Consider the following 15,373-nt stretch of genomic DNA (forward strand, 5'->3'; position numbering starts at 1 on the left):
ACGCGTATATATAGCTTGTTCACCGCCCTTAGGGCACCATCATTCTTACATATTTACAAAAACACACCCACATTCCACTTCCACAGCTTGTCCAGGCCGTGACAAGAGGGTCTAAAAATCTCCCAATGCCCTATATTCCCGATGCTTTATGCCGCGATCTCCGTACGATTATCTCGTCTAACGACTGACGACCTGTTCCCAATTCCAACTCCCCTCTCATTGTAGGAGTACTCGCAATGAACATCGTAAAATCGTTGGCGATAGAGAAGGTAACAACCATCGCAAGATTTATAGGCTCCCCTCACCACATGGGCCTCTTCCTTGGCAACCCCAACAGAAGGAGCGACAAGTGCTTGTGGCACTAAGGCGGCGAGGAGAGCTATTGAAAGATCTGAAAGTTTTATGTGTGAGAGGTTTCGAGGTGGTCGATATACGCTACGAGGGAAGTGGAGGGTTAGAAGAAAGGAAAAGACTGATTTGACAATGTGAATAGATAGGCTTTGAGAAAAAGGGTGAGTTACAGATTCTTTATATATGATTACCTTTACCCCTTTCAACTTATCACTGCTTGTATGTAAGGCGTAGACAGATACCCCGTAAAATGTTTAATACAAGTGCCACTCGATAACTAGCAAGCCAATCGTATACTCTTGTTCAGAATACGAAGCTGGTTTGCCAAGTCTCGAGCCACCTACGGGACTGATGGCAGAGCGCCATTCTAGTGTAGCTGTGACGGTACCGTTATTCTTCAGGGAGTCTGCCTAAAGTTGATGATCTGATCCGAAATTCTTCAACAAAACGATAGGACCAAATGCCGGCAACTAGATTTTAATTGGTCCTTACATCATGTGCAATGAGCGAGAGGCTGAGAGCTAAGCCTTTTCCGATACTGAATAGTATATCTCTCAACCTCTCCTCTCGCGGTTAATCTACAGCTGACATTTGAATCAAGGCTCGCTCAGCTCACGACCCCTTTTTGTCTCCCGAGCGCAGCATTATCTCTCTTTCCTAGCCTCGCCACGGAAAGCAAATTCTATATCCACATAGCATGCAAGAGCGAATGGAGATCAGAATGAAATGGGGTACAGAGATGAGAGGGGGATCGAGTAAGAATTACTTTACATGCAGACTGGCTAGTTAACTTATTTGAATTGTTTCATGTATCAATCGAGAAAAAGTACCCGGAAGTCAGGAGGATCTTAGAGCTACGATTTGGCAAGTAGGAGTTTGTAAGTATTAGGTAATGATTCCCAGTAAGAGATGCTATGGAGAGTCGAGAGTGCGCTCTGCGAAGCAACTTTTACTCGAGCTGCGTGTTTTAGGAAAGGATAGCACACACCATCAAAAAATTGAACCGGTCCAACTACTTTAATGAGAGCATAGACAAAAAAGAGAATGTTTCCACAATTTATAACTTTACTCATCCAAGACTCTAGGCCTGAAGCCCTTCGCAAGCTCCGAAATTCTCAGGGCCTCACACCTAGACATATTCTTCATCATGAGACGTTTCTGCAAACGCCCCAAGGAGAAATTCGATTCCAACATCATCGGTCAATCGTATCCAGGAGGCTGCGAGGATCTCACTAGGGCTTTTGCATACGCTCTGGTTGGAGGAGGCACGGATGATAAATACAACAAGACATTCAATCTCATATTAAGCGAACAGATAAATCCCCTCGACGTCCGGATAAACTATGAGAAGTGCTGTATAGAGGAAGATGGGGAGGTATATCAAGCCGTGGTATGGGAGCGCCAGAACCCCGAAGCGGAAGGGAAGGTCAATGGCGTTAGCTATAACTTCTACAGTACTGGAAGTAAAGAAGCTAGCCGAGCTTGGAGTTATACTCATCATTTAGTCCATATTTTCAGAAATTACCGGTTCTTTATGGCTGCTGATGGGTACGCTGGTCTGGCACCATTGAACACGAAGGATAATTGTGATGATTCAGTTGCCTTTTTGGATGGTGCTAATGTGCCATTTGTGATTCGGCTTTTGGGAGATGATACTCTTGATTGGGCTCTTGTGGGACCGTGTTATGTGCATGGTGTGATAGATGCTAAGGCTGCGATGGAGAATAAAAGTTTTGGCGGCAGGACGCAGATACGTTTAGTATAAACCTGGGATTTTGTCACTTCTGGAACCAAATGAGAGGGGGGAAATTATACGGTACTGTACCACTCAAAAAACCGAATAAAGGGAACCATGCTGTATCCCTTCGTCTGGCGAGACATAGTCCACGCTAGCAAGGGGGCCTGGCACAGGGCGAAAAGGCAATGGATGACTAACCGAAGCTACGACTTTCCAGTCTGAGCCAGGCCCCCTTGCTAGCGTGGACTATGTCTCGCCAGACGAAGGGATACAGTAGAGTTCCTTCAGTTCCGACTCTCAATAATTTTTTTGACCCACATTTTATGCGGCACTAACCTTCTATGGCTAGCCTATCTCCGGACCCTGCGTTCGCTTAAGTTCCTGTTCCGGATGTAACGTCGAATTTGGCCTGGAATTCTGATATCGGCAGAGGTGCCTCAATTGAGTGCTCAAACACGAACGGCGAGTGCCTGCTTGCTTAAAGAGTATTTATATAGTACTAACATTATACTGTCCTATACGCTTGAAAAATCTATCCAACGTTAATCTACCCATCTTCAGTACTTTGGGCTGACAATAAAACATCTTTTTGCTCAGCCTTCCATGTACAGTCACCAGCGAAATCGGCTTCCGCTCTGATCAGTAGATTAAATTCAGCCAAACTGCCAAGACACATAACCACACTTATCCTATCTTAGCTAGCGACCTCATCCCGATGGCAACGGAGATACCTAAGAGTCGTTCTCTACATCACGTGCCTCATTCTAGAAATTATATTGTCAGCGGAATGCTGTGCTTTAAGCAGCTTGTTATGTGTTGTTACTTAATTATATTACCCTCACATGAATTTCTAGCGTGAGGTGGCAAATAATAGTCAGTTTTTCCTACGCACCAGAGTGCGCGGATGTCCAGTCGGATGCAGAGCAGGAACTAAAAGAAAATGGTAAACGAAAGTGCTCAATTACACTTTTCAGTTCTCTAATTTGATCGATGATTTATTGTAAATATGAGAGATGTAGAAGGGCCACGCTAATTGACGTGTTCTGTCGAGATTCTCCAGTTGTTCAGCTCAAATTTCTACTTGGCTGAATTCCGACGGGACTTTGCCAATCTAACAGCTTCCATGGGAACCCCCTCTACAGGCATAAGGACTTCCTTCTTACCTAAATTCAATCAATTGTTCAAAAAAGATAGTATTTCCGGGTTTCAACATCATCCATCCATTCTTTGGACAGAAGCGTTCCGAATCCGACCCGCTTATACTTGCCCCCACACAGCTCAATGAGAATTCCCAAATAGAGGTCCTTTTTTCCTTTAGTCTCGTGGGAAAAGGACCATCGCGCGTTGTTGGAGAAGCTTGATTTCCCCATGAGTAGGAACAGCGTTGTGGACGACGGCGATCGGTGCTCAAAATTTCCATCGTCGAAGCAGAGCCAACCGAGTTCCGCGCCCAACTCTGCAGAATCGCTAGCACAGGCATGAAAGAAATGGATCCCAGGCGAATTTGGCCGGTCCGGGAGTCCGATGAGATCTTCGTAGGCCCGAAACACTCCGCCGTTGTCGGTTTCAACTAGCAATTGGCCTTCATTTTCAATGGTGCAAGGCATGAATTTCAGGTGTTGTACAGGCTTTGCCCTTGACAGTACGATAAGCGAATTCGGCCTACTCGAGAACCGCATGGTCGCCGCGGTTGACTCGTTCACCTCGAAATGATGATGGGCCAGACCGTAGCTGACACGTCCAGCTCTTGAAGCCCAGCTCCAGGTTGGAACGTGTGCCATGTGAGGGTCCGCGTGAATTCCTACCGGTATCCAAAACAAACAATTCGGCAACGTTTCTGACCAGATACCAAACCGGTATTCGCCATGAAAATGCCGCCGCCAGCGCTCAACCATGCTGTCGTTGTCCGAAATATCGAGCCCTTCTTGCCCTTCCTCTAGACAATTCAAATCTTCGGTAACACCACCCTGCCACTGCTTCAGCGCTGTGGCAAGTCCATCCAGAGATATGAGCTTATCTTTAGCAAATGTGAACGCCCTATCACTATGCCTTTCGACCACATCATTCCAGCTGACTCCGGACATATTCCAGTTGTAGATGACGTCTTCGAACTCTTGACCACTATCCTTTACACCATGCACCCTACAGCACCAAAATATATGATTTTGACGATAGTGTATTATACGGCGTGAGAGAATCCACTCCTGTGTGATCCAGCCTCTTGACTGTAGCACGGCATCTTTAAGGCCCGTATCGTCCGATCTCATCGGACGGAATAGGTCAACAATATCACGCAACCTTCTATCGGTTTTCGGATGCCAGCCAGGATGTCGCCACTCAATACTAGCTGCAAAGGTCCCACGACGCCTCAAGGCCCCAGTAGATCCATGACAACTATAAAAAGGAAGCTCTAGAGATTGCAACGACAGGGTTGAATACCACCTTCTATTGAAACAGCCATGAAGTGAGTTGGGAGAGTCAGATGCCGCGATCGTCACGTAAGCCCGCTGGTAAATATTTCCCATTAAGGAGGCTTCCTTCAACCAGTCTCTCTCGTCATCCTGAACGATACAAATGGAATCGATCCAGATGTATCTTAACCCCAGCTTGCGGGTAATTCTGATAGCGTCGAGGAATGTCTCCGGCAGTGCACTCAAGGGGATCTCTTCCAGGTGCTGAGCCAAGGTAGCACTAGTTGTTTTTAGTGGGGAAGCCTTGGGATCACCCCAACAGTGGCTAAGGGCGGCCCAGCGTCCCCTCTTCTGGCCATGCGTCTCAATCAAGCGCAGACTTCCAGATATGTCATTTTCAGTCAGGTCTATGATACGAGTTGGTAGGATTTGATCATCTGGGTGGCCAATGGCTTGTCTGTCAACGGAAAAGCGGCAGGGGATGTGAGTCCTATCGCAACTTCGAATCTCGGATTTGACCCAATTGAAGGCTGCATCAGAATCAGACGGGCAAGGTAAAGGGCGTTTTGCAATAGCTCGAGCGGCAGGACTTCCTTTGAGATGCATCAGCTGAACGGTCGGGGGGCTGACAATTGAAGAACTGGTACCTTTGACAGCGGCCACTGCTATATATCCTCGTAGGCACTCTGACGACGTTGATAATGGAGAACTGGATGGTTCCAAGACAACTTCTATATTCTGAAGAGTACAGGGCTCTTGAAACTCTGGCCGCTGAACTCTTGTTAAACACAGGAAAACTCGAGATTTAGAATACAAGGGATCGAGGAGAAAAACTGCGTGAGCTTCAGATGCCGCCAAGATCTTTTTGAGGGGCAAATCTTCCAGTGTCAGACGAGGTTGCTGCAAGGTATGAGCAACGACGATGGTGTCTCTGATCATGGCACAGAAATCACACTTTCTCCCAGAACGAATAAGATCTCTAGCATGAGCCACATGCTTGATCACGTTTGGCGGTAACAATTTGGGAGCAGGGCGCGCAGAGATGCCTTCAAATAGGAGTATGGCTTCATTAGGGTCCTCCGGCCATGCACCTGCAACCCATTTCGCGGCCTCCTCGTTGCTCGAATCGTACTCAACAATCTTTGGCCATCGAGAGATCTTTCGGCTGATCCGTCTGGACACGTCTTTACAGACGCTGCACAGCGTGGCCTCGGCATGGCCAGGCTGGTGAGAGGGAACAAGGGGCAACGCCATGAGCCGCGGTGGCCGCGAAGGGAGCCGGCGACTTGTTTCTTTTGTTCTTGCCATTTGGCAAGGACAATAGGGTGAAGTGTGGTTGATGTGGTGAAACAGGGTTTTAAGGGGCGGGATGTTCAAGACTGGGAGGTGACCAGCGGGAGATTGTGGCATTCACGGCTGGGGGATATTTGAATCTCGATGAGGCTTGCGGGTACGGGCTCCTTTAAGGACGCTACGGCATCTATTATTTTTTTCGCAAAATCAAAATTGCGATATTTTAAAAATATGAGATTATTAATAATCTAAGTAATTCCTATGGTAGAATATAATTAAAACAGTCAATCTATATAGTGTTTTATTATATTCCATGGTGGGAATGTAATAGGGTGGGAAAATTAATAAAATGCACGTGACATGCCCCCTTGTAACTATTAGGCCACTGGCATACTTCTTTCATATTTCTATTCCTTTATTATTATCTTTAATTCCTTAATCTTTTATTATTAATCTCTTTATAATACCTTGTTTAAGAATTAATATTAACTATTATTAAGCCCATATTCTTTGTTTAATTAGGTAATAGTTATTATATAACGAGATTATAAAGAGATTAAAGTATAACTTTAACGTTAATATTTCCCCTAGAACTTTACGTAATAGGCTTTTAGATTAGAAAGCGCCTTCCTAGTATTCGATATTTAAGACTTCTCCTCAGGTAAAGGCTCTTATTACCTGGTTCTTTTATAATATCTATATAACTAATACTAATATACTTGCTAATCTCTAGAGCTTAGGATATAATATTCCTAATTTATAACTATTACAATATACTCGCCGAGCTATAGGCCTTTAATATTAAATACTTAATTCGCAAGTTAAGCTAGAAAAGAAGTAATTATACTATATTCTCAAGTAATATATAATTAATAAAGGCCTATAAGGTAATACTAGAAGTTATAGCTGCCAGCTTTTATATACTTATCTCAATTTCCTAGATAATAATAAGAAGTTTTCTAGAAATAGAATAGCTTCTATAATATAGGAACTTAATCCTAAAAGTATATAATATTAATAAGAAGAAATAAAGATAGCTAGAGAGAAATATAATATTTATAGGCCGAACTTTATTTAGTTTATTAATAGCTATTATAAGGTAAGTATAGTATATGCTTAATTTTAAAAATTATTATTTTAATAATTACTAATTCGTTTACTTAGCTATAATTTTATAGGATTAAGATATATACTAGTTATTATAGTTATTATAATATATAATACTAGTAGGAATTAGACTAAAGCTAGTAAGATATTTAGTATCTAAGAGAGATATCTAATATTTAAGTAAGATATCTATAATTATCTAATTATTATATATAACCCCGAGCTTAAGCTAGTATATGAGCCTATATATAGCTTATAATTATTTAGATCCGAGGCTTCTTCGAGATTCTCTTCTTTCTTTAGCTTTGAATTATTGAAATAAAGATAGTCTAATTATGCCTTCTAGGCTCTAGATCTTATACTTATAATACTAGTATTAATACTTACTTATAATTTATATCTTGGATTTATATTAGAATCTCAAATAGCTATATTATAAATAGTAGTATTTCCTAATTTAGTATAAATATATTTCCTCGAAAATACTAATATTTATTTAGTTATAATCCCGGCTATATAATTTTATAGTATTATAGAGAACTAGTTATTTAGATTATATTTAATTTAAGTAATAAAATCCCTAAATCTCTATATTATATTCTCTTTTAATCTAATTAATATTATACTAATATATTTACTTAATTATAATTCTGGCTATATAATTCTATAATATTATAAAGAACTAGTTATTTGAATTATACTTAATTTAGGTAATAAAGTCCCTAAATCTCTATATTATATTTTCCTTTAGCCTAATTAATATTATACTAATATATATTTACTTATATTATTTTCTAGATTATTATTCTAGTTTAATACCTTAATTTAATAAATGAAATAGAGATTATTTTATTTTATATTTAATTAAATAAAAGATATAAAATGCCTATAATTATAAATATCTATTATATTTTCTATAAAGTAATATATTAGATAAGAGATATTAATTTATATTAGTTTTTAGATCTCTATTAGTTCGGGACTAATATAGCTAATTAATATATTAAGATATAATAGAAACAAATTATAAAAGTAATTTATTTATACTAATTCTATATAGATTTATTTAATTAGCTAATATTATATAGAATATATTAAATAAATAGAAGATATTTTTTAAATAATTATATTCTTAAAAGCTTTATTCTTATAAGTTTTTCCCTAATTATATAGTTATACTTTTCGTCTATTTGCCTATTATATAAAAGTAAACTAAGAAGTTTATTCGGGTATAAAATATTTAATTAATTAGGAAATAGCCTAATTATTTATATATTATTTCTGGGTAACTTTTCTAGAACTATATATTTTTAGAATAAAAAAGAGTCAGGAACTATAATATTTCTATTAATATTAATAAACTAAACGAACTATATAAAGAATATACTAGCTATAATAAAGACATATATTTACTAGAGATTATATTTAAATAGTATAAGTAAGAGCTTAAGAATATTGGCTTTATATTTCTAATTATAAAATATATATATAATATAAATAGGGATCTGAATTACCTAAATATATATATATATTTAAGGGAATTAATTAATAATTACCTAATTAATATAAAGAATACTCGACTAAAGCTAGGGCTTTTATTAATACCCAAGGATATATATAATTGAAATTTATTACTAGAAGTAGCTATAGAACTAGAAAAGACAAGGCTAAAGAATTATAATAATTAAGATAGTATTTAGTCTATTAATAAAGAGAGAGATACTAGCTATAGAAATAAAGATCTTATTTATATTAGCTCTAATAATAAAGCAAAGATTAAAAATAATATAGGAGATACTAAATTTATTATAAATAATACTACTTTTAATAGGGCAAATAGTAATTAGGTTATAAATAGTTAAGAATATAAGTAATATATAAAAGATAAATATATATTTAAGTCTAAAGTAGAAAAGGAAAATAATCTAGAAATTCCTCTTATAAATATTAGATAATTTATCTGGTATTAGAGAAATTAAATAAGAATATATTAATATATATTTCAAAGAAAGAATTAGCTAAAAACATTAATATTTACTAAAGTAATTAATTATAGAAGTTAATAGTTATTTGCTTAATAAGTTAAATTCATATAGTTATAAGTAATTTATTTCTAATTTAATATTAAAAGATTATATAATTCATTTTTTTAGAAAGTTAATTCTTACTTCTTTAATTTCTATATTTCTTATAATTATTCTATTAACTTATTACTTTAGTAATAAGGACTTAATAATATAAATCAAATTCTCTATTAATACTAGCTTTATTAAATTAATAGTTCTTATAAACTTTTAAAGTAATTACAAGATATATTTAGTAAAAATAATAAAAGTTATATCTTAATATATGAAATTTAATTTTTCTCTCTTAATTTCTATAGCTCTTTATTTAATATTCTATTGCCCCTAATATAGGAAACCACGTTTTAAGTAATAATAATACTAGAAATAAATAAAATAAATCTAATTTTAATTTATACTAAGAGATACTTCTTATAGTTCTTGTATTTATTTCTTTTTATATATTAGTAATATACTACTATTAATAATCTTCGAAATTAGTTTCTAGTATATAAATTATTAAGAGAAAAAGTTATAGGAATATAGGCTAAAGAATTAAAATAATATTAATATATTATAGTTCTATTCTACTAATTATCTTTATATTACTATTTACTAAACTACTAAACTACTAGATTTATTAGCTATACTTTTCTTCTAATATTTGATTATAAATCAAATTCTTATTTTTTTATTCCTAAATATTTATAATAAATAATATTAATCTATAGAACTCTTATTTTATACGAGAGGTACTATATTTCTTCTTTATAGTAAAGTATTTATTATATAGTATAATTAACTCTATTATTTCTTCTCCGGCTTCTATTATTTCTATACTAATTATTATATTAGATAATATATTATTTTCTAGTTAAACCTAACTTTAAAATACTACTATCTAATTATTAAGAGATTAAGGAATTAATATTTTAGCTAATTCCTATTCTTTTTATTATTTCCCGGATATAGATTTCTTAGAGGAAGTTTTGAGGCAGAAGTATATAAGAGAAAGTAGTAGGCTAAACTCGAATATTTAGAGTAATTATATAATAATTTCTATTAGAAATCTTAGGGCAAAAGTATATATCTATCTATTTAATTCCTAATATTAATATATTATTTACTAATTTTATTAGGTTTGGCCTAGAAAAGAAATAAAGCCTTTAAATCTCTTATTCTTGGCCAGGAAATATATATAAAGGCCTTTAGTAAGAGTAAATTAATAATTTCTCTTACTTTTATTATTAAAAAAATAATATAAGGTTCTTATTTCTATTATATTATATATATATAAAATAAAAGAGATTAAAAGTAGCTTTACTAGAAAAAGTATACTTGCTTTAATTATAAAGAAGTTCCTTAGTTTAGAAGAATACTAGAAGGCTCAAATTATTTAAATTAAGTATAAGGCACGTAATAATAGAGTAATATATAAGTAGTTAAGGTAAGTAAGCTATAGAGTAATATTTATAAGTATAACTAATTCCAAGAATTAATTCCAATAAAAGACTAATTAATACTTCTTTCTAAAGCTAGGAGCGTCTCCCTATATATTCCCTAGTACTTAGCCAAGCCTATAAAGTACTTTACTTAACTAGGAAATATAATCTCATATAATTCATATAATTCCAATTACTTATATAATTCTAATTACTTATATAATTCTAATTACTTATATAATTCCAATTATAAGCTTTACCTAAAATAGGAAACTAGATCTATAATATCTAATACCTATTTATATATTATTATATATACCTATTATATTAATTTCTTCTCTAGGCCCTTATTCCTAAGAGGCCTAAGAGAACTATAAATAGCTTTATAAATAACTCCCTAAAACTTTCCCGGCTATTAGTTCTTCCTAAAAACTTCCTATAATTACCTTATTATTATATTAGGTAATGAAATTAAGGATATAGTTTACTAATCCTATCTAGCTAATTTATAAATTGCTTCTAGTAATTTCCTCTTATAAAGATAATACGGGTATAATATATACTATTAGATATAAAGCTTTTCCGGTTTTTTAATTAGTTCATAAATCCTAACTTAGCCTTTATTTACGAATAAATTATTACTCTATAGGCCTAAGAGCTTAGAAAAGTTAATCTAATCTTCTAGTTTATTTATAAATTCTTTCTTTAGAATTTTCTAGATATTTCTAATATAGAGCTAGTTCTAAATTCGTAATTACTATTTAGGGAGAAAGTATTATAAAAAGGCCTCTCTTTTCCTACTAACTAACCTTTTCTTTCCTTAACTATAATACTATATTTAGCTTCTTCTTATTTCTTGCCTTTCTTCTTTAAGCTTTCTTTAAGCTCCTTTAAGCTCTTTTAAGCTTTATTTAAGCTTTATTTAAGTTTTCTTCTAATTCTATTTTTATTTATTTATTAAGATAAATACTTTTCTTAGTACTTATTAGCCTATTATTATCTATTTAACTAATACTCCTATATTCTTAATTTGCTTTTATTATCTTTAATATTTCAAGAATATTACTAAGTTCCCTGACCTTACTTATATTAAGAATAATAATTACTTAATATATAATTACTACTATTTTAAAAATAGGAAATATAATTCTATAAGTTATAATTTCCTTTATTTATTTCCTATTCTAATACTATTTAAGATTTCTTAAATATATATAATATAATTAAACTATCTTCTTTAAGCTATTAATATATAAAAGCGTCTTTTCTAATCTTTACCCGAAAAAGAAAAAGCTATTACTATTCTTCTTTTATACTAAATAGTATATACTTCTCGTATTAAGGCTATTATTTGAGGCTAATAAATTCCTCTAATAATTCAAGAAATAAGTTAAGTAATTCTTACTAGCTTAATATAAATATAAAGTACTCTTAATAATATAATTAATATTTTTTAGTATTAAGTAAGCTTATTTCTTTCTTATTTCTTACTAATAACTAATAGTTTTATAAGTTAATTTATTACCTATTTCTCGAGAGAATCTTAATAAGGATAATAATAAGGATAATAGAAAGTAATTACGAGAATAAGATATTTATAAAATATAGAAATTAGAGTTTTTAGAGTTCTTAATAATTTTTATATAGTTTTTTCAAGAATAAATATATAGTTTTTAATAGTTTCCTAATAAAAGTATTTATTTTTTATATCTCTATTTAGCTAATAGTATTATAATATTACTCTTTTCCAAGTATTCTTATAATTCTTGAGCTATATTCTCTAGATTACTTAGTAATTCCTATATATTATCTATTAGTAAGTAGCCTTTCTAATAAATAAGATACTTTTTTCCTTTTCTATTCTCTTTATAGGCTATAATAAATTCTACCTCGAATTCTTCTTTGCCCTTAATCTCAACCGGTTCTGGTTCTATTATAGTACTAGCTTGCGGGTATTATAATTTTAAGAAAGAAACGTGAAAAATATTATAAATCTAATATAATAATAGTAATTCCAAGTAATATATTTATTTATATATTTCTATAATTTCCAGAACTTTAAAGAGGCCAAGATATTTATCTACTAGCTTTATACTAGGTTATAGCTATTAAATATTCTTTATATAAAGCATGACTTTATTATATATATTAAACTCCTTATTAATATATTTCTTATTATAGTACTTTTTCTATATATTTATTACTTCTTATTATTATTTCTCTAGTACCTCTCGTTTTACTTAAATCCTCTATATTCTTTCCTATATTACTAGTACTTCTTTTTCTGAAATATTATTCTTAATATATAATTTAATACTAGAATAAAATCCGTATAATATATAAAATAGAGAAATTCCTATTATTAAATATATAAAGTTATTATATATGAATTTTATAAGAGCAAGCTTTATTACTTAGTTATCTTACTAGTAGCTAGTATAATACCTCAAGTACTATTTTAGAGTTTAGTTTAGATTCTCCGTTTATTTATTAATTTGCGAATAGAATACTATACTTAGCTATTATTAAATCTTTAAATAGAAGTATAAACTTAATTAGAACTTGCTTATAAAAACAGATTCTTTATTAAAGGTTATACTTATAGGTATACTAAAGTCTTTAATAATATAATATATAAATAGCTCCGCTAATTTAAAAGCCGAGATCTCTTTAGTAATTAGAATATATTATACTATTTTTATATATTTATTAATAATAATAAGTATAGAATTATATATCTTATTATGAAACCTAAAAGGAAATAGTCTTATAATAAAGTTTATAGTAATTTCTTACTATAGCTTAAAGAAAAGAGAAAATAAACTAAGTATACTATATAGCAGATATTTCTTTACCTTAGTTTATTAATATATAGGGCAAGTTCTAATATAGTCTTTTATATTCTTTTTTATATTTTATTAGAAATACTTTCTCTAGAGAATCTCTAGTATCTTACTAGTACTAAAATGCCTATCCGTGAAATTATTATAGTTAGCTTATAGTAATTCTTTTTTAAGAGCTAGCTTATTTAGTATATAGATAGTACCCTAATATTTTAATAACCCAGATATATTAAGTTCCTAAGTTTTAATAGCTTTAGTAAAGGTTCTTTTTAAGAACTATTTATATTACTAGTATTATATTAATAAATTAAGCCTTTAGTACTATAGTAATAGTTCAAATAATATCTTTCTGCTTTCCTTATATATTATTTCGGACCCAGTTACTTATATAGCTAGAATCCGTAATATGTACTATTTATAACTAGTTATACTAGTAATAGGCTTAAATAATAGTATTTCCGGTATTACTTTATTACTAAAATAGATTTCTCTTTCGGAATTCCTTAGTATCTTACTAATTAAGAAGAACCTATCTTTTTTTTTCTGGGCCTTAAATTATAGTATTATAGAAATAATATAGTATTCTATTATTACTACTTATAAGGCTCTTTATTCTATATTCTATAGCTTATTATAAAGTATAAGTAGTAAAGTATCTTTATTTATACCTGCTATAAAGTCTAGCCTTCTTAATAGCCTATTAGTAAGGTTATTATATTCCGGCTAATATTCTAAAACGAAGTTAAAAATAGCTAGCTTCTCTGCCTATTTTCTTTATTAACTATTTAGTTTTCTTTTAGTTATAAAATATTTTAAGTTATTATAATCTATCTTAATAATAATAGTATACTAGATATATATTAGATAATATTACTAAATACGAAATACTAGAATAATAGCTAAGAGCTCAAAATTATATGTCTTATATTTGCTCTTAATTATAATTATCTTCTTTAAATCGAAAGTAATAGGGTATTACCTGGCTTTTGCTTTTTTATTAAAGAGCTAGGAAATTATACTTATAATTATAAATCCTAAAGTATTTGTTTTTATATAAATCTTTAAGGCTAGGTCAAAATAATAAAGAATTAGTACTATTATAAATATAATTTATAGCTTTTTAAAAGCCCTATTTGTCTTATTTATTTAGCTAAAATAATATTATGAGTTTCTACTAGTTTTTAATAAATCTTTTTTAGGGCCGGCTATTCCCTAATAACTATAATCCTACTAGCTTCTATTTCTATATTATCTGGGCTAATTATAAATTCCAGGAACTTTATTCTCTCTATATTAAACTCGTATTTTACTAAGTTTATAAAGAGCTAGTATTATTATAATTACTCGAATATATATTAGACCGCTATTATATATTATTCTGAATTCTCTAAATAAATCAAAATATTATTTAAATAGATTATATAAATAATATTTACGAGATCTACTAGTATATAATTAATATATGCCTAAAATATTACTAAAGTATTAGATAGTCTAAAGAATATAATATAATACTTAAAATATCTATAATATATTTAGAATATTATCTTTTACTTATTACTTTCCCGTATTTATAACTAATAATAAGCATTTTTTAAGTCTAGCTTTATATATATCTTTATTTTATAAAGCCTATTTATTATCTTACTAATAAGTAGTAATAGTATTCGGTTCTTAATAATAATTCTATTTAGATTCCAGTAATTAATATATAGATATAGGCTACTTTCTTTTTTTAGAATAAATATAATTAGGATACTAGCTAGGCTAGTAAAATAATAGATCTATTTTTTCTCTAGGCTAGTATTAAGATATTTCTAAAGAACTTTAAGCTCTCTTTCTAATAAAGTATATATAAGACTATATAGTAATTAGGATCCTGGTTCTAGATTTATATAATACTTTATTATATAATAGTCAGGTAATATACCTATAGTCTTTATAAAAAATACTTAGAAAAGGTCCTAATATTTCTTGGAAAATATAACTATCTTATTAGTAGTAATAGTAGTAATTCTTTAGCTATTTGTTATAAGATAAGTAATTAATAGAAAAACATATGCCTTATACTTTATTACTTTAGTAAATTTTCTAGTATTTAAAACTTTAATCTTCTATAATTAAA

At 31.1% G+C, this 15,373-nt stretch overlaps 2 protein-coding genes across 2 annotated transcripts; one reads left to right on the forward strand and one right to left on the reverse strand.

Moving 5' to 3' along the window:
• Positions 1 to 1,498: 1,498 nt before the first annotated feature.
• Positions 1,499 to 2,116, forward strand: K444DRAFT_626679 (uncharacterized protein; the record flags this gene model as incomplete). Its single annotated transcript, XM_024882683.1, has 1 exon — positions 1,499 to 2,116. The coding sequence occupies one exon, from the start codon at positions 1,499 to 1,501 to the stop codon at positions 2,114 to 2,116; it is 618 nt and encodes a 205-aa protein (XP_024740507.1).
• Positions 2,117 to 3,840: 1,724 nt separating this feature from the next.
• K444DRAFT_522530 (HET-domain-containing protein) lies at positions 3,841 to 5,106 on the reverse strand (the record flags this gene model as incomplete). The annotated part of the gene is made up of 3 exons (XM_024874213.1): positions 3,841 to 3,985; positions 4,064 to 4,351; positions 4,427 to 5,106. Coding segments are annotated over 3 exons (1,113 nt in total), but the record flags the coding sequence as incomplete, so codon positions are not given.
• Positions 5,107 to 15,373: the final 10,267 nt, after the last annotated feature.

Source organism: Hyaloscypha bicolor (assembly GCF_002865645.1).
Source record: "Hyaloscypha bicolor E unplaced genomic scaffold K444scaffold_50, whole genome shotgun sequence".
Classification (NCBI taxonomy): domain Eukaryota; kingdom Fungi; phylum Ascomycota; class Leotiomycetes; order Helotiales; family Hyaloscyphaceae; genus Hyaloscypha; species Hyaloscypha bicolor.